General features: G+C 31.9%; 1 protein-coding gene across 2 annotated transcripts in view; it reads left to right on the top strand.

The window, feature by feature from the left end:
• The window catches only part of LOC130444154 (uncharacterized), a 336,958-nt gene that overhangs the window by 259,113 nt on the left and 52,785 nt on the right, over positions 1-25,060 (top strand). For both annotated transcript variants that reach the window (XM_056779197.1, XM_056779196.1), the window contains exon 3: positions 21,646-21,717. In XM_056779197.1, coding sequence (XP_056635175.1) covers positions 21,646-21,717 — 72 coding nt within the window. The remainder of the gene's footprint in view (positions 1-21,645; positions 21,718-25,060) is intronic.

Here is a 25,060-nt window from a genome sequence, read left to right as displayed (position 1 = left end):
GTTCATTGAAGCAAGTATCTTGTTGACAGTTGTAATTTTTTAATTAAAGATCAAGTTTTATAGCTACATTGGTTATTCCATTAAATTTCATCGAATCTCGTATGTGTGTCTATAGTTCCTGAACCTCGCTGAAATGTTTTTTATGACGTACAATTCTGTAAATACTGAGAATAGAGAACTATGTCATACTTTCCCAACGAATTTCTCCTTCCCCATTTTTTTATCCCGTGTCTCAAGTATTCATAAGAGGTAATTTCAATATTGCAGTAATCTAGTCTTAATACAATATTCACAACCTTTTTTCCCTTGGAAAGAAACAAAAATATAATTAATGTCCTAGTGTGGAAGGAACTGAAAAAAACACCCAGTGCCTATGTCACATATAATTTTTTATTCGCATAAATAGTTGAGATCCCTCCACCACCAAGACGGAATTTGATTTATTATAATTTACTATCCAAGAATTGTCACCAATTTATTATTCAAGAATCAACATCTTGATACAATTTTCATATATATTCAATTCAGATATGACACTTAATTCGAGTTTACTAGGGCTCTCAATTCTTCTACAAGGATAGACTTTTTGAACTTTTGAATTAAGTAAATTGTCTTTTAAGAAATCTGATGCGCTGTGAATGATTCGATGAACATATATCACTTATCACAATTGGGTTTTTTGGTTCTTTTAAAAATTTTCATGATTTTTTTGCTCCGACGTTAATCATACAATATTTTTGTTTCACCAAAAACAATGTAACTCATCTGTAAATTTGATTCCGGTTCTGTTTTCTAACTATAACAATTTTTATCAATTATGTATTCATGATACCCCGAAGTTAATAATTACTGAAAGATTTATTCTGTTCGTGAACGAATCTTATCAACGAAACTTAAGACCTGACTTATATAAATCATTTCGTTGTATTATTAGATCGAACATCCGTCTTTAAAAATTATACCCAGTATATACATTATGAATTATATTTCCTTCCCACATTTGTTAAAGCTGACACCAATAATAAAAAAGCCTGGATTGTAAAATATCTCTTGGTTTTAAATAACGGACCTTGGTAGGTTTTACTCTCTATTTTTTATAACTCTGCTGTTCATTTGATCCTCATAGATCAAGATGTCTATTATGTATCTGTATGTTAATTTTGGGAAAGTAAATAGATCAGCGGTGGTACTTTGCAATGGTTTGTAATCCAAGATATTTATGGAGATGACAATCTGGTTGAAAATAGTTGCCTCAAAGTATAAGATTTGTCTATTGTGGGAAATAATAATAACTTATTTCACTGCAAGCAAATCGGTATGTTCATTTGTATTTTCAAACTCAATCCCATATTCTGTATATGAATAAAAATAAATTTTGTCAAATGTTGAGGAAGATGTGGTATCAAAATCGAGCACATTGCAACAAAAATAAATCTAATAGAGCAGCAAAAGAACTATGGGAAGCGAAATGGAAAAATACCTAGAATAGTCTACCGAAAGTACAAATAACTCGATATGGCAAGCCACAAGAGGGCTAAAAAATCCACACAGAGTAAAACCACTTATAAGAGACAAATTCGGTAAATGAGCAAAAAGTGGTAAAGACAGAGTACTAACTTTTGCGGATAATTCAATACAAGTATACTAACCGTTAGATAAATAATCAACAATAAAAGAAAATGAAGAAATAACAATTAGCCATGAACAACCCTTTCGAATAAAATTAACAAAAAAGCTGCAGGGTAGGATCTTGTAACTGATGGAAGACTTGTGTTCACCGAAAGATTACACGCAAAGTCTTGATAGCAATTTCGCAAATATGTAATGCCCTTCTGAGAGACATCATTTCTTACATGAGTGAAAGATAATTCAAATCACAATGATACCGAAATCCGGAAACAACCAAGGGTAAGTACATAGAAACCTACAGTTTTCACAAAAATCTCCGGAAAGCTACTTATTAAGAGATTCAATACAATAATAGAAGAAAAACAACTCAAACTTAATCAGCACTTTGTATTGTGTCCACAACAGACAACTACCGAACAAGCTCTCAGCGATTATCTTGAAAACAAGAGATATAATTTGGCTGCATTTTTTGACAATCAAGACTTCGATAAGGTCTGGCACAAAGGCCTGGAATATAAACTGAAGAAATTAGTAGTATAGTAACTTTAAATTATACTTAAGGGACGTATTGTTTGTTCAAAGGTATCAAATCAAATACACAGTGCTTTCCCCAATCATGAGCTCCACAAGGTAGCATTCTTTGTCCCCTATTTTATTCAATACGTACAGTTAATGTGGACAATCATCGATATGACTTCGTCAAAACCTTAAAGAAAGATTCAGGTCCAACGTTCTTGTCTAATAATCAATTCCTCGTACAAATACAAAAACAGGAATTATGTGAAAACAATACTGTTGGTTGATTAGTTGACAATCCCAACTAAATATGGAGAAGAAGCTGCTGATTTACAAAGCTTTATTAATGCTGATAAGGATTTACGGGATACAACTATGGGGAATAGTCTGTAATTCGAACTGTTCCAGAAATATACTACGCATCATCATTAGTACTCTAAGGCATCTCCCAAACCTACTAACCAAACGAGATCCCCAAATTCCATTTGTGAAAACCAAAGTTAGCCGTTAGAGTGAAAGTAATAAAATCAGGATTAATGCCTGGAACCGGTTTAAGATTGATAAGGCCCGGGGCTAAAATATTGACGGGACCCATTTAGGATTTGGGAAACCCGGAAAAATTAAAAAAATAATATCAATACTTTAGAATTGTTATATCAACACATCAAAAAAAAACAGAAAGGTTTCCAAATTATGGGGCCCTTTTGGACCTGGGGCCTGAGGCTATAGCCCCTCAAACCCCTAGCTTATTCCGGCCCTGATAGTGCCTATAAAAATATGTTTGAGCGCGAAAAATAAGGTACAAAGTTTGAAGCGTTTTAAATAAATAAACCGAACTAGGAGCCTCAACAAATAAAATTATTAATTGAGTATAGCTACCTTAAAAAGTGTAAAAACAAAAATAGGCATTTTACTTATCATTCAATAGTTGAGCAGATTGTTAAGAATAAGGAGGGAAAAAATTTTTACCTTGTTTGCATCCTCAAAAAATCTCCCTAATCTATTGGAAATTTTCTTGTTCTACTGAGATTCTGACTATTTCTGAAAAATGAGGAACCTTCATACAGCTGCAGAATATAATGATCTATATGATTGTACCCTCCATTTTGCTGTGTCCCAGGCCCTAATAATTTGTTTTAGAAACTTAATACTTAATATTTTATAGTCCAAATTTGCTTTTTTCTGTAGTTGTTCTCACAATTATAGATCTTCACTCACTGACTGCTGATATCAGGTTGATCTGGAGTTGATACAGCCCCCATAGAAGCGATCAAATGTATCAAATGTAAGATTTTGATCGCGTCTGTTATTAAATAATGTTTTCCTTGTATCATTGTGCCTCTCTGTCTCTAGTATTACATGAAAACTTGAAAATAATTTTCCTTGTATATTTTGAAAGGTTAAATTAAAAAAAAATTTACTATAGGTATGCATAGTAGATTTCCTGTATAAAATATGTAGAGAAGTTTATCGACTTTTTATTACAAGTGGCTCGAGGGAACCCATCTCGGTTAGTGAAGTAGCCATTTATGCAAAAAGGGCAGAATTCATTCCAAAGAGAAGATAAATTTTGCTGAGACTCTCATAGATATTCTTTTTCAATGAACGCACTGGATGTTATTATAAGAATCATAAATTGTAGAACTAGAACGGTCAAAAAAATATTCATCAAATCATACATCTTAGAAATTATGAATCGAATTACAAATTTTGGTAAATAATATTTTCTAAAATAAACCTTTTCGGAATTATCGTTAACCCAGCTAGAACGTTTTCGAATATATATTCTCATGAAATATATCAATGGTCTAAATAATATACAATGAATTATTTAAAAATCTGTAAAATTGTCAAATGGAAAAGAATTTTTTCCATAAGCAATTTTACAACAAAGCATCTTTTATTACGATTTTTTCTACCACGTTTAACGTAGGCTCTATAAACTGGAAAACAATAATTCGTAGCAGACCAATATTCTGAACAAACTTCATCATAGCTTACATTTTCTAGTAGTTCTTTGAATCCTCAAGTGAATTGAGTACTTTGAAGAATTATCCATTTCAATCGGTTTTGAATTAAAAAGCTTTGATAGTCGCTTCTTTCGAGCTGTAAGTTTTTCAGTCTTCAAACTCTCTAACAACGCACCTACATTTAATTTTACAATAACTTACAATAATCTTAGATATCTAGTTTTGCGACGAGTTACCTGAGACCTACTTCATTGTGTGTCCAAATACATATATTCTTGTACCGGCGTTCTTGAATACGAACAAGCTTTTTGAATACGACCATATTTTTGTATGATATTCCTTCATTTGTACTTGTGACGAAATGCCACGAACCTTCACTTTTTCCTGATCCCTCTTTCTCACCAGTATTTCGCTGATATGTTTGTTATCAGTAAGTTGAGATTGAGGAACAGAGAAACTTACTTTGAGTACTTTTCTCTACGTCCTTCCGATGATATTTATAATTTCTTATCATAATTTCCCCTTCCTGGCAGATTCACAATTTCAACTCAAAATGAATCCTAACCCATCACATCAAATCCGGTGATGGTTTTATCATTCTAATGATATTATGAGAAAATTTTTGTGACCTACTTATGATCTATATAGCTTCAATTTTTTGCCAGGTAAACTTTATCCTGTTTTTAATGAATATATCTGATAATTTTTTCGTCCAGTCTATGGCTCGATTGTTATGTTATTTGACTTAATCTTCTTTGAAGACTCAGTATATTACAATAGTACCTGATATTGTAAAAATGATTTCCAACTTTTTTTAACTTAATCTTTCTTCTTCTTCAGTATACCCTCGCAACTTCCTTAAAATAGATCTCATTGTACAGTTCCAAAATGAATATCCCAGAACTTAATTGGGACTCATTTCTTTGGAGACGTGCAAGCTTATGGAATAGCTTCCTCGAGTACTACAACCTAAAGAAGTTTAAGATCCGCATCTCCATACGGCAAGCACCACACAAATTACTCGTGTGTTTGCTTTTTACGTAGAAAAAAGTATTTTAAGGTTTTATATTATTTATTGTAATAAACTTACAATTTTTAATAAAACATCACACAAAGAAGTAGTTCAAACAATTTAACCCAATAGTCTACAATTCTGCACCACTTATTACTCGTATATGGGATTCGGCAAGAGGATATACAACTGCTCTATTCCTGTTTCTTTATTCGAGATATTGAGCCGGGCCCGGAGGCGTCAGATAAATTCGAACAAACAATATCTGTCATTTGTTAACCCAATCTTGTTTTTTTATTAAGTTAATGCACCACCAACATAAAGTACATTGGTTCATACTCATCAATCCGAAGGAAAACCCATGTGTGGAGTATCAGGATAAGAAGAGCCAATTGAAGTTTCTTCACAAAGAAAGGAAGACACCGTGATATGACGCACAAAATTTTTATAATTACATGCTCAACGCTAACTTCCTCTCCAACGAATGGCGATGAAACACTGCTTACTCTCAACAAAAAGTTATAAATGTAATTGATATAATATGTATTATGAATCGTTAAAGCCAACTTATTCATTTTGACACATACTGTATAAGAAATTAGCCTTGTGACAACAAAAACAATCAAAGATTAATGGGTCAAATCGTTCAGTCCAGACGAAACCACATTGCATTTAATGAAATTAACAAGTTATCCACCATTCAACAATAAAACTTGAAAATCAAACTCAATTTCACTGCTCCGAGTTCATTGATTGAATCTAATCTTGTAACACTTGAAAATTGTTGTCTCTTCGAAGAGATTACCCACGAAGTTGAGTGGTTCAAGAGCCTAGAAGTTCGTGAAGTTGTTTACACGCTATGTAGGACACAAAGACGTGCGTTGGATACGTTTTAAAACATAGGGTGAAATTTTTCACAAAGTTTTGTTTTTCTTCCAATTTTAGTTTCCATGAGGAATTGTTGAGTGAATTTCTGACCAATTTGGTTTATTTTACCCATTAGAGACAAATATCCATATTGAGTTGTTAAAACTCTATTCAAGCCATTGATAGATTAGAAAATCTTCGATTGGTGTCTTCTAATTGAATAGATAATATGTGTATAGCCTTAGAATATCTTCGATACCTGACAATTAGTAAGCTCATGTTGGTAGAAACGTGATAGGGAAGTATTCCAAATCCACATTATGCATCACAAAGAACCTTTTGAAATATTTTGAACTGTCCCTAAATTAGGCATCGTATTCCATCGGTTCACTCTAAGAAGTTCAACCACAAATCATGTGGAAACCATGAAATACTCGTAGTTATTCTATGAATTATTGTGAGTTATTGAACTCTCTACTTTTGTTATTTCCAATATGATTTGTATATACTGATTGATAATATCATTTGAAACAGATAAACTACTCTATCTTGAAGAAAATTATATTTTCACAGTTTTTTTTACTTTTTCGTGTTTTTCAACTGATCAATTTAAGACACTTCTTCATTTGTATGTAGTATCTTGTCATTGCCAACTTCACTATAACTATTTTAATTTCTAAAAAATGTGTCGCCAAATGATTAACTCTCATGACATTACGGACGAAACCCATTTTGAATTATGTTAGTTTTTAATAGAAGACAACGGAGCACTTGTTGTGGCATAAAGTTGTCTTTTAGGTGCCAACGTAAGTACTAGCTTTCAAACAGCGACTAACATCTAGCTTAACCATATAGTGGCACTGGTCAAGTTCCTTGTTATAGTGCCAAATTTTTTCCAGTTTAATTCATGCTTCCACCCAACCAATACGTGAAAGAGTAGGGCTTGATGGCACGGACTTTGCTCTTGAGCAGTAGAGCATTCAAACGAGTCCAAATTTTACTGTTCAGTTACAATTCTACAAGATATTGGCTAGGGAATATTATTCCTGGTAGCTCAATTGACAAAGAGACTTAATAATCTTTTTGTTTTGGAACGACTTTCAAGGATATTTTCCATAAGATGATTGAACGTGCGACCATAAGTCATACATTCTTTGCTTCAAAAACAATTATATTGTCTGTAGCCAGAGCTGAAGGAAAGCCGTGAACAATAATATGTTTTCCAGGAAATTACGTATTTCTGTCCAATGAGACTTGGCGTCCACGCGTTCAAGACAAAAGTAACCATCAAATGGGTCTGGAAATGCGATCTGATATCTGAACAGAAGCAAATCCTGACTTCGTCGCCAATTTGTAACTTATGGGTAGATAATAAGAGAATGAGTGATATGAGATGTACGCGTGTATAATAGTATATTACACACCGAGGTGATATGTATGAAAAAAAAAATGTTTAATGAATAAAATTTAGATAAAGTAAATATTTATTATCATATAACTGTTTGAAGTTTTCACAGTTCATTATTATAATATTCGTCCATTCCACTACGAAAACACATTCTTGTTCTCCTGTATAAAGATTATAATCCCCAGTAATCCAAATCTCATAACTGAGCTGAGGATTACAAAGAAATTTCCGAATCAATTACTGTAACAATGGGGACCCTCCTATATCAACGTCTTAACAGTAATCCCTATTGCTTCTAACAACAAAAACCTTCTCGGACATCCTCCTTTGGGGTCTCCTCAGACCCATCAAATGCTAATCCTGCATCACGTCAAGCCCTTATCGGATATAAGAACAAAAATCGTTCTTATCCATCAGTTTTTATCTGAGCTCAACTTCTACCAAAAGATTATACGCCAATATATTTATAACAAAAAAAACAAAGACGTGCTCGTTTAGGGTGTGTTCGATAACACTACCACATATTGAATTTTTTTATGCTTTTTGTGAAGCGGAATTTTGTAAAAAACATTTTTGTAATGCAAATATTAATAAATCTATTCGAATTTTAAAGCAACTTTGAATAATAAGATAAGTTATTTCAATTTATAATATACCTATGTATTGAAATCTATTTACTCATACAGATGAAAGAATAAGAAAATGGCAGATGACAGGATATTCGATTTTAAGTGAATAGTTGAACTCATAATCTGAGTATTAATAATAAAAGAAAATATTCTAATGTTTTTTGTTAAAGCTAACTTACAATCGAAGTTAACCAAGACCTTAGTTATATTATCGACACAAAAAGAGTCAAATTCAACTGCTAGAAGAGGAGAGATAGAAAATTGTTTGATTTGATTACGTTATTAAATGCGAACTAAACTAAACTAAACTTCTTCAAGTACCATACACTTTGAGGCGTGTAGGTGTTCTCTTGCCCTAATCTTCTTATCTATTATCCGAAGGCAGCCCTCTTCTGCACGACGAAAAATTGTTACCGCAACTTGAATGCCACACCAGTCTCTTATATTCCGTAGTCAGGAACGTTGTTTACGCCCTTGTCCTCTCCTTCCGTCGATCTTTCCCGTCAGTATGAACATGAGAGTTGAATGCGAAGTGGGTAACCTAATCTATTTTACTACATAGCAGACGCTCCAATAAGTCTACAATTTTCAATTGTATATTGCGGTACAACAAGCATTTGTTTCCAAATAAGCTTGCAACGAAACGGTGCTAAATATAAAACTGAATTCTGCTGCCAACCATTTTAACTAGTTAGCTCTACAACTGCTTCACTTTCGTTATAACCAATCATTTTTTCTCGTAAACATTGTTAAATTTTAGGTTCATAACTGTTTGGAGGAGGAAAATTTTCATTCCAGCGACTATTATAGGGAGCGTTATCGCTGAAAACAATAAACTGATCTTATATACCGAAAGGGCTAAAACCACAGTGCGAAACAAACTGCATTCTCGTGACGATTGCGCATTTGTTAGACGCATACAAATAATATTCTGACTATTTCACCTATTAAAAGTTTCAAATGGAATTTTATTTTTGTGCTTCTGGTCACATCTAGCCTTTTAAGCTCTTAGTCAAGATTTTACTGACCATTTGGCCGTAGGTAACGAAATGGCTACATCCGCTCAATTTCATTCCCTTCTGAATTTATATATACCTGGTCTATGATATTTTTAGAGATTTCAAAGATTCTCATAACATAAGAAATATAAACTTCGTAGATAAAACATTGAGTGTAGGCGTTGAACGGAAAATTAAAAAAATGCATCTAGAACTAACCAGAGATGGTCCAGTGGAAACATACTTCCAACTGACCAGATTTATTCAAACATATTATCATGGTATATGCCATTTCATGTGCGAGATGTTTGTTATTTAGATTTGAAAATATTCTAAAAATTTGAGAAGAAAAAACCCTAAGGACAATGAAAGAACTGCAGAGAAATTAGAAAGGATAGCTGAGTTCATAATGCAAAGCACACGCAGTTCAGTGAAAGTTGGAATCTTGGAAGTTTAAATCCTTCTTAAGCCTGAACATCTATTATCGATCTCCTATTATATTTTTCCTTGAGGTACACTAAGAGTATGACAGTAGGCATACAAATCGGGCTGGCAAATTTATCCAATAGTGACAACCGCTGATAAACTAGTTTCACGTAGACATAACAAAAATTATACTTAATAGGAATAGTTTTAGAGATAGAATGTATAATAAATAGTATAAGTGAAGAAGAGTAAAGTGAAGAGGGCTCAGTTACAAAAAAATAATTGCTAAATAGAAGTTTTTTTGGTAGAGGATACAGCTCTTCACAGAATCTTTTTTACTTGTAGAGGACACAGCTCTTGATAGCATCTTATATGAGAAAAAAATAGAAACGATAACAGTAGAGAAAAAACGAGGGAGCAGGCAAAGAAATAAAGTGGCAGTGGAATATCGAGGAACCCCGAAAATAGGAACAAATTGTTACTTTTTGCTAAAAATATTCAAGAAACGGGGTAGTTTTTATTAAAAACTGAAATTATCGATTTAATTAGAGACAATTTTTGTTTTTGCACATCACTTTTCATTCTATTTGAAAGATTACCAGTATCTCATTTCTTTATATCCAGCGATCGTTCTTAAAACATATGAATCGAATTATACTTTCCAATAAAGGGTGCCATTATTATTAATTACTTCTAAAAGCATTACGGAGTGTTTTTGCTATCATATTTGAGATTGATGGAACAAGTAATCTACAGAGATTAAGTTTTTTCTCATTTGCTCTGTATTTATCTTCATTATCTTCCGAGGTTAACCCGCCTATGGTGTCAGGTCAAACCGTGTCTCCGTAGCTGTAATCCCATATTTTGCTATCCGCTACTCGCATCTTGTGTTTACAAGACTACTCCAGGGGGACAATTTCAACACCAGAAATGTAGGTCGTTTCAAGGGACAGACCAAAGTTTATTAAAGTAACAAACCGCCGTAACGTGTGGTGATTTTCGTCAAGATAATATAACGACGCGTATAATTTTGATAAAAAAAATCCAGGTTTTCCTTGTTTAATAAATATAATCCCAACTAACACACAAAAAAAGAAAAATTTGCATAGTAGTTGCCAAATAATGGAAAGATATCAACAATATTCCGGAATTACTTGTGAGCATCTAAAAAAGAGAGACGAAAAACTGAAATAAGTGGTAATACCTATAAACTTCAACAAAGATTATTCGAGAGAAAGAGAGAGAAAAAAAAATGCTTACAATTTCTAGACAAGTATAAAAGTCATATAGTCCATAGCAAAAATTAAACCAGTATGCAATATGCCCAGAATTAAATATTATTATTAGAATAGAAGTCATTTATAGAGTAGTGCAATATGGCAATGTAACATATATGGATCACTCTAGAAATGTTTTTGACTGGACCATTTTATGTCTTTGGTAATAAGCTAATCACAAAGAGGAATTGAGAGATAGAAAATTCTGCCACGATGTTAGGGCTGCTTGTAACTTTAGTATAAATCAAATAAACTTGGCCTCGATTTTCCATTATAGTATAAAGTGAATACATTCCATCTTTTATAACAAAATTTGAGAATACATTTTAAATATGTTCATTGACAAATAAAAACGCAGCATTATTTTACTTGAAGGTATTTAAACAAAACTTTGGTTAATCGTGTCATCGTGGCCCCCGGGCCAAAATACTTAAGGGGCCTATGTAGGGCGGGCGTTTTACGTGAATTCTTACATCAAGTTGATTTTTCATTATAGTCAATTTATTCATTATTTCTAATTAAAAATAGTACAAAATTACGTTCATAAATTAAAAACATTTTTTTCTTATTCTGCTACCTACAAATTCTTCAATAACACTAGTGCAGTCAATTGATTTCAGTAGCTCATTTTCAATACACAATACGCTATATTGATTTAGTTTTTTTTGAGTCATTGTGGTTCGGTGGTCATGTTTAATTAAGGAGAGCCTTGAAAACGATCTTTCCCCACTAGCATTTGATGGCATTATACTTAAAAAAATCACAGCTCATCCGGGGGAAGTGTAGTTTATAACTCGTCGTTGTGATTTTAAAAAATAAATCAGCGATACCATGCATTGGGCGCAACTTCGAGCTTTCATTTTTTTAAATATGATTTTTCGGAACTTTTAAAATGATTGCGCATAAAAAAATTTATGTTGATTCTGAACATTGGCTATGGAAGTATTTTTTCGCTTGCATTCATATGTTTAAAAATCAATCATATGGCTCGTCGCGAGGCCTCCCCGCAGCGGGGGCCCCCGGTGCACGCCCGGGTTGGCCCATGCCTAAGCCCGGTTCTGAACGTAATGCAAGTGGTACAATCTTTGAGATGAAAAAGTAGAACTATTTATTCGAGGTTGATTATCTACAACTAACAATTCTTATACATGAAAATATTTTAAGAAGGTGTTATTGATAAGATTGAAGTAAAATATTTTTCATAACAATTTCTATATTCAGTATATGAACTTTACTCAGCTTCTTTGAATAATCAAATTCTGGAACTTTGATATTATCCATCCTAATCTGTAAACTACTCCTGTTTCGAACCAGACTACTTTCCATTATAAATTCAATAATAATGATAGTCATAAATGCCTCTTCTTCATTATATTTAATTTCCACATTTGTGCCAAAACAGAAAAATCAGTAAATTTATACGGGGCTTATGAAATAAAGAAACATAAATGATTACATAGAACAAGTTACAGAAAAAATTAAAAACACAAACGTCAAAGTTTACCAAGCAACCAACCAAGCAAGATCTAGAAATAGGTTTCTTCAGAATACCAAGAGAAATGGTCAGGAGAAAGGTTACACGATAAATATAAACCAAAAACACTCCAAAAAGTAATGTGCTTATATAGGAAGAATTAAAAGTATGTCAGATTATGTAATATAAGTGAAGCAATTTTCCAGTAAATGGCGGTGTTAGACAAGGAAGAGTTTTGCGCCCACTACCATTTTTGACATCTTAATAGATAATGATAATAATAGATAATAATGAAGGAAACAAATGAAAGAACAACAAAATTTAACAAAACTCTTAAACTAATCCATACATCACAATATGCGTTTGCTGACGAAGTCGTGCTGTACGGCAGATGGATAAAATGCTTATCAAAAATCTTTAAATATGGAATGAAGAATTAAATAACAAAACTGAATTAATAATAGAAGGAAAAATAGATGAGTTGTCAAATTTAGTACTAGAACAAGATCAAATACTTAGGAGTAAAAATGGATTGACAGAATTGAATGAATAGAAATCAATACTAGAAACAAAGTGCAGCTAGTGTATACCACAATATCAAAGATCGAACAAAGATGATTGTGTACAACTCCGTTTATGCACCGATCCTGACTTTTGGCTGTGAAGCCTGGGAGTTACAGAAATATGTAAAATGCGAAATGGATATATGAGGAAAAGCCAAACATTAAGCCAATATCTGCGAAAATTGGAAACCATAAAAGTGAAATTATACCAAAGATTGATGAAGAATAAGATACAGGTAAAAAAAGTTTAGAAGTTAAGGTGACTCGAAAAAAAACTTCACGATCAATCGACGATCAATCACATGGAATTATCAATAATAATATCCAGAAGCGACTCTATTCCATGACCTATATTCTCTTTTGAATCTCCTCTTTAATTTCACATTATAACAGTAATATTCTCAAAAACTTGTTAGGATAATCAGTGATATCATCAAAATGGCAGAAACATTTTTTTTCCGAGTGGTATCTGATTCTAATTCTATTGAATTTAATATATGGCTGTATACGTTCTCTACGTTATAAGAAGCTCTTTGATACAGTATCGGTTGTATTTCGGTCTTATATTATTTTGTATATCATATCTTTCATGGATTTATCAAATCACTACAAAATGGAATACTTTTTCTCTTGTAGTACAGGTAAAATAGGTTTTCGGTTACTGAATAAGCCTAGCAACTCTTATGGGTACAGGTTTTCAAAATTTTCAAACTCTATTTTCTACTCAGGAAAGCTAACGAGACGAAGAGGTATATTGACCACATCATTTGTCATATAAATTAGCAAATCCAACGAGATATTTGTTTTTTGTGTTATTATCAATATTTTCATGTATATAACACACACGAACTACTTCTTAGTTTCAAATGAACCAACTTTAAAAAAATGGGATCATGAACACTATCGTAGTTATCTGTTGATTATTATCTAAATATTCTCAGACTTCTCAATAGTTTCTCTTTCAGAAAAATGTGGGCACTCATCTTGTGCTCTACAGTTTTAGCTTCGGCACTGTTATTCGATTTCTACGTAATTTTCGAGTTATTCAAAATATTTGTGAGCGTTCAAACACATTTTTATTATGGAAATTTTAAGAAGAGGAAAAAATTGAAACCTTTTTTGTACAGAATATTGTGCTCCACATTTTTTGGCCCGGTAGTTTTAGCACTTTTTTTGATTTCCTCGTAATTTTTAACTTATTAACGATTCAAAATATTTTTGAGTGTATAAACCCATTTTAAGGTGAAAATTTTGAGGTTAGGAACAAATACTTTCAATACTTTCTTGTAGAGAATTTTGTACTCTATATTTTTTGTTGTTTTCTAAAACTTTTGGAAATCCGTGCCCATAATTTTAATAAGAATTGCTAGACTTATTCAATACCCCACACCGCTCAATTTACTTCAAGGTTTTAGCTCAAGATCGCCTAATTTGCGTGTACTATCCATTTCTATATTTCAGTTTTTTTGGTTATGGAAATGTGTAATTTTTCAACAAGTTGGTTTTAATAAGGTACATTCTCCAACACAGGAACTTTTTTTTGACAATTATTGAGAAATTTATAATTTCATTTGTAACGAACAAATGCACCTAGAATAAATTCTACCTCCTATTAATTAACAAGAGAATGAATGTATTGTAAGAGTGTGATGGACTCAATATTAATCATTATAATTTCTTCTAGTTTTATTACTACATTTTTAGTGACGCTGATTTCCTCGACAACCAACTTTTCATTTGAATAACTACGAGTACACTAACGGGATTTCAATCTTTTTAAAGTTCATATAGTATAAAAGCATATTATGTTTAACCATATATCATCTATGTATTCGTCGGATCATTTATTTACCATTTCACAGTATAATAATTTCTTCAAATTATTCCCCGCTGCGGGGAAATCTGGCCGTTAATATTAGAAATCACATACAAGTATCAGTAATTAAAGCCTGCACCCGTGATGTGTCGGAGTATTAGAATATTAAAGATCAATTAGTAGGACAGACTCCAATAAAAAGAGGATTGATCTGAAATTCAGTTAGAAGTGTTGAAATTCTATACTTACAGAAATCTGTTTTGATCAGAGCATAAAGATTGAGAAATAAGCCAAACAAGTATTACGTTGTAACAAGAATATACCAAGGACTATTTTGCACAAATTATTGAATATGGCCGTAATAAAAATAGGCTATAAATTTGGCTTCTAACTAATAGAGGAGGCTATAAGCATGAAAATACTGTAACCTATTAAATGGTTTTATTCGTAAACGATGATGAATAGTCTACAATCATCACACACACAGAAAATAACATCCACTCTTTCGAAGTAGGAAAGGGGAAGATATTAGGATACTTCAAATTTTTAAAACCATAAAATCGGAATTGAAGTAATCAAGTCAATTTTAAATGTATCCTCCTATTCACAACTGAAAGACAAAGGAAACTTTAATTGTTGTTAGTAATGGAGAAAAGGATGAAAATAAGAGTGAAAATACCACAAATCAAAAACTAGTAGAAGTAGAGACGAATTCCTCGTAAGTATATAGAGCAAACATTTTATCATAGTGCTACAAATTGTCCAAAAATAATCGTTTCATAAAACGGAGATATACGGTAATATACTAATGTACAAATTTTCAATTTAAAGTATTGTTCAGAGAGACAAAATTGCGTCAAAATTATATTTTCTTCTCAACAAATGAACTTCTGTGAGCAAAGTCTCATCTGAATACTTGAAAAAGTAATTTAGCTCAATATTCATAGATGAACAAAGACCGAGATGCCTCAAATGTATTCACTTCACATGTTATCTATTATTTAGAAAATTTCTTGAGACTTTATGTGCGCTAAAAGTACAAAAGTAGGATATTCTCATGCAAATTTCGACTGGTCTCATTCTTATGTGTGAAGAATATACGTGTAAAAGAGGGATGTACAACACATGGTTACGACAAAGGAAATTCTTAGTTATATAATTGGATGAACGGAGCATATTATATAAAACCAAGTATTGAATATATATATATATATATATATATATATATATATATAATATATATATATATATATATATATATATATATATATATATATATATAATTGCTTTCTCACTAGTTTCTCAAGTATACGATATAAATGTAAATGATCAACCTGAAAAAGCAAATTCGCTCTGTGATGTAACTTTAGAAGTGGCTTTGGCCGCAATGGAAAATCGTTTGACTTTGACAACTAGAACAAAAAAATGGAAATTTTTTACACTAAAAAAACACTTTGGAGTCAATATATAAGCCTCATTGTAATCTGAACTAACGATAAACTAATTATTATCTTATGTTATTTTTTTAAAAACACCTTATCTCATTAATAATAATTATATTGTTCAATAATATACGTTTTATAATAACCACTTTAATAATAATAAAACAAAAATAACTTTTTTATTTAAACTAAATCCAGACTGAAGATATTTGAGGAGAATCCGAATTTTCATTGAAATGTTATATATCAATATAATAATTAATGACTTATTTTCGGATTTCTATGTGAAGAAACTACTTGAAATATGCGGTAGTACCTACTAAATACAATTTCTTCAACATTCATCACTCAGGTTTTTTAAAATTCTTGATTTGATATTATCTTCTTCTATCAGTATAAATTTGTACATAGGAAAACTATAAACTATAACATCGACAACGTAATCAAAATTTATTTTTGCTGAAAATTCTCCATTAAATGTTTAGTAGCAGGGGCGTAGCTACCGCTGTACCAGCCGTGTTAATGATACGAGGCCCCGAGCTACAGAGGCCCCTAACGTGTGTAAATAAAATTTAGTGAGTGAGTTATCCCCAATGTCCCTTAATCTCATATTTCCCGGGTAAAACATATGTACTAACAACAGAAATGACAAAAGTCAAAAAGCAATCTCTTTTTTTCCAGGCTAAGCACTTCGACTACTCTTAACACGCTAAGCCTCTTCAATGTTACATGCAGTACACAAACTATAGATTTTTCACACTTCCAGTTACGACCGCAACAGCTGAAAGAAGTTTTTCAAAATTAAAACTGATTAAAAATTACCTAAGGACTTCGATGGGGCAGGAACGGCTATCAGACTTGTCTCTATTGTCTATGGAGGCAGAAATGTTAGAAAAATTGAAACTGTTTTCAGCTATAGATGATTTAATAAATCAATTTACCAAAAAAAGGCAAGAAAAGTGTACATTTAATTTAAATTGTTTGGCTAGCTCATTTTCTAGGAGGAAGCGATAAACAATAAATATTTATTTCAACTTAATGCAAGTATTTTTGTTTCTTTTGTGAGAAAATTTTACCCTTCATTTGGGCCCCCAACTAATTTTGATACAGGACTCCTCCAAAGCACGCTACGCCACTGCTTAGTAGTGAAACCTTTGTTTTCGACTAACAAAATATGTTTGAGTATGCGACAAATTTGGAAATTAATATGCACAATACTCATTTTTGTCCCATAATCCAATCCTTGCTAGAGAAGGAATTATCTCGGACTCACCGTGGATAGTAAAATTATATGCAGTAAAGCTACGAAAGCCCGGATGGTATGCAGTAACTTCACAGGAAACAACTATAGTTTTAACATGAAGATCTTGCTACGAGGATGGTTAAACCTATTACGTATGGGTAAATGCTCTGAAGTAATAAATAATAGAAAACGACGAAAATCGATCTATGAACCGCCTGCCACGTCATTCTTCTTTGCAACTTTTTTAACATTTGATTTAAAATAGTTATGTTGATTTTTGTTTTTCTTGTACCAAATAAAATCGGAAACAAGCATAACAGAGGCGATTCAATGAGTTCACTGATCGATTGTCTTATTGTAAGCATTCAGCATTATGTACCAAGTATTAGCTTTTACTTTTACGGGGAACGATAAACGGTGTATGCAAGTGAAACTATGGTACCACAGGTTGTGGTCGCAAAAAGATTTGCAGAGAGTAACAAAGATGGAAAATCTTTATCCATCCATATATAGGGTATTTCAAAAAGAGGTGATCCAGTCTCTAGGATAGATAGAAAACCGAAAAATATTTAGGGTTTGATCAATGAAAAAATTTTCGTAACGCCATCTATATTTAAGATAAAGGGTGTTGAAGAAAACTAAATTATACACATTTTTTACGATTTTGCCGCAATTACTTGCAATATTGTAATGAAATGTCATGTTTTAGAAGCTGATACATCCAAAGAATTTGTCTTTATCTCTGACTCTCATATAGGTCGCTAGTTAAACATCATTAGATTTTACACCAAAAAGGTATTATTGATAAAACTTGATACTATGTGAAAATTTTGAAGTAATAACTAGTATGGGGTTATGATAAAGGTATTAATTAAATTAAATTAAAGATGAAAACTTAAAAAGAAGGCTAATAACATAAAATAGAATTCAATTAGGGGAGGTCTTCAGAATATCGTCCATTTTCACGAATAGTTAAGTCTATCCTTCTTTCTAAAGAATCCATTAATCTTCTAAGCGATTGCAAGTCGGCTGTGAGGTCATTAAACGTTGAATTCTTTTAATTCCTGAAGCATGAACTTTTTCGGAGCTTCTACGCCTCTACCAATCCATCGATTCTGAAAATGGTTACTCAACCAATTACGACACCTTCTATCAAAGTGCGGTTGAGTTCCATCGTACATAAAAAATAGATAGATACCTTAAGAGAACTGGGAGTACAAGATGTAGTTAGATGGATAAGAGGAAGACGCCGACAATGGAGAGACCATGTAGAACGAACACAGAAACCAGACACAAGACGCCCAATCGGAAGGCCCCCAAAACGCTGGTACGATAGCTGGACATCGGCGTCACAAGAGGGCAGATGACAGACCTGACAGGACCTCGTCCTACTACAAGAAGAAGAAGAAGATAAAAAATAGAGATCTTCGCTCGCTTAGCGTTATCTCCTAATATCTCGAATAGTGATTTCTAAAAAAATCCAGGTACTTGAAGGAGAAGTATTTGTTTGTCTTGCCACATTCCTCACGCTTACTGTTGGATTTTGATCAACTAAATAAATCATATTCTGTTTATCCATGGTTCTTGTTGTTCTTGGCCTACCAGAATTTATTTTTTCACGTCTCACATTCCCAATTTCTCGACGACTTGAGAAAACTTTTCTGTATAATGCGTAACAGCGCAACTAGAATTTCCTATACACTCGCCTAAAGTTAGTGTATTCAAAATTGGACCAAATTTTGATTAACAATATCTAATTTAAGAAATAACAAGGCTTCAGCAGTGTAAGTATTATTGAACGTGATAACTATCAATGAAAGACAGTTTTTAATGGCAAACACAGAGAAATTGCTATTGCGGTGTGAAATTCAAAGTTAAATAATAATGAGTACTTAGCTATCGAAATCCCAGAACCTCAATACATGACCATCAAATTGTTGTTTATTTCATAATAACGCCCTCAATAACTCAGTGCGCATACAAACATACAAACAAGATCCTAGACTGGATTCTTATCGATCTTATCGACAAAAAATTTTCAATTCACATAATGCTCACTAATTAATAAAATAATAATAATAATAATAATAATAATAATAATTAATAATAATAATAATAATAATAATAATAATAATAATAATAATAATAATAATTAATAACTAGTTGCGGTAAAGTCGTGAGAAATGTGTATAATTTTGTTTTCTTCAACGCCCCTTATCTTGAATACGGATGGCGTTACGAACAAACCCCAGTTTTCTATCTGTTCTAGAGACGAGATCACCTTCTTTAAAACTCCCTCCATATACCTTTCTGTATAAAGTGTCAATCTAATTATCAATTATCTTAATGTTAGTTAATGAATCTTTCGAGTTACTTTGAACTATGATTATCACCCGTGAGTTAGCTCATAGTGTGTTATGATTTTATTTTACATTATCATTTCATAGTTATTATTTCCTGAGTTAGCACGTTTTAATCATGTACAATTACCCTAAAGATGAAATCATTAATTTTGTTATTACCAGTCCTGAATTTTCAAGATATCAGCATTATTGTTCAGCTCATTGCAATTTTATTTCTATATGTTTTGGTCATCATTTAAGGGATCGAAAGCATTAGTGATGGAGAAAGTTTGTTATGCCAAATTTTGCCAAAAAAGTCGATCTTGAATAATTTCGCTAGTCGGTTTTTCAATTTTTCCAATTTAAAACTTTGAAACAAAACATAGTATTCTCCTTATTATAGCTTCTTGACATATTGGTACTATTTCAATAACAAATGTCCTTCTCCAACACTTTACCAAGGGGATCGAAAAAGGGAGCCGAAATCGAAACATAAAATATTGGTCATAAACTAATTTTTCATTATGTGTCAAATATATAGGCATAGCATTTCCCATTTTCAGAGTCACCATAAAAATGAAAAGTAGAGCGATGAATATCAAATATATATTTTGGGTATGTTTATTGGAAAAACGACCTATGAAATTGTTTTTGAAACATATCGAAAAGCACTCGTGGGTCGAAAGGTCCATTTATGGTAATGGTTTTTTCCTTCAAATTTCCAATAGAATTGTTTTCTGAGCTATTTTCTTATATTTATGTCATGAAATGAGTAGCTGGAGGTCATTACGAAAATATCAATCATTTTTAATTGACGGATGAGGATAAAAAAAATCTTAAACGAAACAAGACCTTTTATTTATTTTACTAGTTATATACAGTGTTTTTAAAAAGTCTTCTAACTAACTGTTATTTCGAGCTTTGTTGAGTGGAAAATTTTCTATTTTTTTTTCTGTGTATGAGGTAATTAGAAGTATAAAGGGTCTACCGTTACTCCAATTACAACAATCAATACTGCATGTTACATTTAAAAGTTACAAACTGACATTGGAATTCCTTGAAGGTTCCCCCGCTAGCTAAATTTCCTTCAACAAATATTGACTAATAATTCAATTTCTTCATCCAGTTTCTGTGAGTACACGCGAAGTCCAGATGATACAACAAACATACTGGACTTCTAAACATATTTCCATACATCCACCTTGGCATTTCAGCGTTGTCATAGTTGCTCCAGTTTCTGCTAAAAGGGTTGTTAACGTTCGATTTAAACAACAACCAGTATACTTTTCAGGGTTGTTCAAACCCAAATATTTTTCAAATATTTTCAAAAAAAGAATGTACAGTACAGCGACCTTATCTGTAGGTTATAAATAGTATTTGTTCTTGGCACTCATGTGGCTTCATAAAAATTTAATCTCTTATCTAAATCACCTAATTACATTTCTTCAACAATGGTAAAGACTCATTTTTTGTTAGTTTGTAAATTTATTTGTGTTATCCATTTGGATGATTCTTTAATACTACCATCGCTAGTTTAGGCTAGAACAACGAATTTGGAAAAAGTTTCTAGATTCTAGATTCTACATCCAGAAAGCAATATAACCATTTTCAATTAAAACTTTCAATTAAACAAGGAAACAATTGATTATTAACTTTAAAAAAAATCAATGTGAAATCTTGTTTAGCGAATTAACAGTGAAGCTGTTTATTTCAACGCAATTTAAAAATTTATGTATAAATGTATCGTACCTAAACGCCTCTTAAAATATTTCCTTACTCTATTGGGCTATTCCTTATGTTTATCACATTACTTGACATTGAATAGCGATTATAGTTTCACATAATTATCATACTTTTTACACTACAATTCATAAATTGTATACAACAACAAACAACAACTATTATATAATTCCTCTTTTTATTTACACTTAAAGGATTTCTTCTGCTCCAAACATAAAGCCCAGATTAGCTTTTTATTCGTATTAAAACATTGTGTTCTGTAGCGTGATAAATAACGACTTTTTTTGTTTCAGAGGCTGCTCGACGTTTGTGTTGATAGCGGAAGTTACGTGGGTTGCAACACTTTTCCTACAAATCTGCGTCAGGTACATAAAATAAAATAAATTGCTACTAAGTTGAGACTAATTATCATTTTGGATAAGATAGATAATTGATGATTACATTCAGAATGAAATTGAGTTTTGATGTTGGACGGATTATTGCATAATAAACAATAAAATTGCATAGACATCTGAACCAATATGAATGGATGTATAATATAGAAGTCAGAAGACATAATCGCAACTAAACTAAATCATAGGAAACCATTTTCTTTATATAATTCAAATACATCTCTGATAGATATTCAACGAGTATAATAATCTGATCAATTTGATAAACTTTAACTAAAGATTTACTCATTAGTATTTTCCAAATTCTAATAAATACATTAATATTATCATATGGCACTTTAGGTTTAGTTTTCCTCAGTTTTCTGGTCAGGTCCCCACTGTCAAGGAGCTTGATAGTCTTGGTAGCAGTGCCCACCCGCAAGTTCTTGTGCGGAGCACTGTTTCTACAATACCAATTACCTTATTACTTTGTTATGATATACTTAAATTATTTCTACGTTATTCTTTTTGGCACAGCTAACCATGGACTATGGATCCATATGGGGCTAAAAGATTGTTTGTAAAATGGTACTCTATTTTTAATTGAAAAGTTGAATGTTGTCCAAGCAGTCAGTATATTTTTCTTAATTTGATGTCTTATTTTTTTTTTCTCTTTTAAATATCTCTCTTCAGCTTAGCTCAACATCTAATGTCATACACAAATATTTTGCAGTGAAAATGGCACTCATATATTATTTAAATAAACGAGAAAATATTGATACATTTTGTTTGTAAAATTGACATGAACTGATTCAGTCTCATTCAGTTTGATTCGTTATAGCTTAGTCCATTTAATAATTTCATTAACGGAATTCTGCAGGTTTATTGCCACTTCCTTGTGATCTTTGTCTACTGCAAATTCAGTAGGATTACCAATAAAGATGGTTATCCATTCGGGCTCTAGTTAGACAACATCACTGGTGTATAATATATAAAGGTATAAGTGTATTAAAAACTGGTCACTATAAACTGCCTTGTGGTACTACTGCATTTATTTCTTTTATGTAAGAATAAGCGTCTTCTTCTTACATACTAAAACTTATATATATATAAAATTTATAATCAATTTGTAGTGTCATGTCTTATGTCACACCTTATCAAATATCTATGTTTTGTCTAGGAGGACGGAATTTATTTACATACCTCTCTGTTACATCTGGTAAGTATGGTGTGAGTCAATTTGAGCGAATCTTCCTTCTTTATTCATCTTTGAATCCGTTTGCCTAATTCGTAAGCACGCATCTCCAATTTCAGAATGGTCGTTGCACGGCAATCCACTTAGGAACGCGGAGCACGACCTCTACCTACTTACTTCGCGTTCAGAATTAGTTAAGGGCTCAATATTTTACAAAGCTAAAAAAATGCACAATCACTTGCCAATTGAAATCAAATCGATACCTATCATCTTGTACCTTATACTCTGTAAACCACTTCTATTCTAATAATAATATTTATTTCGGGGCATGCTGCATACTTGTTCAATTTTTCTATTGACTTATATACTAATACCTATTACTATTACCTATAATTTTGTTACTCAATGTGGTTTCCTTTTGTATATTGAAATTTTATTGTAAATGTATCCTTATTTAGTTATTTTATGATTTTTTTTCAGTTTTTATAAGCTTTCGTCTACAAATTGTAACAATTTTTTGACAATAAAGCATTTCTCTCTCTCTCTCTCTCTCTCTCTCTCTCTCTCTCTCTCGCTCTGTAATCCTATGGATCTGGTCAACCGTGGAGTAACTCTCTTCGAAATCAAGCTTTTATCTTCAATAATCGATCCATTTTATTAAGTAATAATTTCGAAATTGCAGGGAGTAAAGTCTTACTCAGTAGAAGCTCTTGTATTAGAATTAATATGTAGGATTTCGCGCTTTGATCTGCTTCTAAAATAAGCACTTAGTTAACTAACCCAAAAGCTTTTGTTCTCTTTAGGCTCCTTTTTAGGTAGGTATTAACAAGGAGCTGAATTGCGTCAATGTGTTAATCTGCAGTTCCGATAGAGGTCATTATTTTGATAGTACCTGGGTCCATCAATCCTCCTCATCACTCAACTCTATAAATAGTAGACGATGATACTTCTCAAGCAGTTGGATTATTGTAATTTTGTTTCAATTCTTCAATTAATTAATTTGAGTGCAATTTATATTAATTTATTGACAAAATCGACTTTTTTACTTTTACCTAAATGTGCAAGTGTGTTTAATAATCAAACTCTAGTGGCCGATACATAGTTCTAGAAATTCCTTTGTAATAAACAAGCACTCAATATTTCTGAACAATATATCGAGTATCTAAATTCAATTTTGACCATATATTGTTTGTAAATTTAACGTCCACTAGTTAATTTATTTATGAATAGGTCAATATAAAATGTTATAGATTGTTCTTAAGAAAAATGTTTTTTTCGATAATGTGGATATCAAAGTGTTTTTCATATTGTTCGAAACCTATAGCGAATACGCTATAATTTATTCAACGAGACATCAATCATTTTCTTCCTTCGATGATTTCCTTTACATGTAATAAATTTGTATATCTATTTAAAGCATTTTGAATTCCATATAAAAAACAGTTGACAGAAGATTTTTCCTTTTTGAAATATAATTTAATTTGAACCAAAAAATTCTCCTGCATATTTTAAAAGAAAATTTAATAAAAACTCTATCTCTTGTGTAAATTCCTTTTGGAACATCTTTCTAACGCCTCGGCTAAGTATGAAATTCTAAAATAAGAAAAGTACAGATGTCATTTTCTCTCGAAAGATACTTTGAGATACAGAATATTTCCGTAAATCTTGATATTATGATAGGAGAAGGTGCTACATATTTGCAGAGAGTTGCATTGAATAATTTCGATCATAACATAGAATACATATTATCTCAGTTTCTTGATAGATAAATCATGAGAATATTTTCTGAAAGCTCTTTATGAAGGATCCGAAGCTATATACACTTTCCTAGTCGTTGAAAAGATCCCCAAATCCAGCCAATGTGTTTTCAAAAGTACTGAACATCTAAAAGTCGTATATAATGACAATTGGATTTAATAGTGCACAAGCACAATCTACGCAATCGAAAAAATCAAAAAAGGCATTGAACTATCGCGAGGCATTCTTCTGGATTATTGACAAAATGAACCTTGAATCGGTGGATGAACTGTCAGAAAATATTTGACATGGTCACTTTTCGACAATCTATAACTTCTATTAATCATTACATATTGCTAGTTTCAGTACGCCAACTCAACTTTCAAGAGATTCTGTTCTTATATT

This window comes from Diorhabda sublineata, chromosome 5 (genome assembly GCF_026230105.1).
Source record: "Diorhabda sublineata isolate icDioSubl1.1 chromosome 5, icDioSubl1.1, whole genome shotgun sequence".
Lineage (NCBI taxonomy): Eukaryota > Metazoa > Arthropoda > Insecta > Coleoptera > Chrysomelidae > Diorhabda > Diorhabda sublineata.
This window is presented reverse-complemented; position numbering and strand designations above follow the sequence as displayed.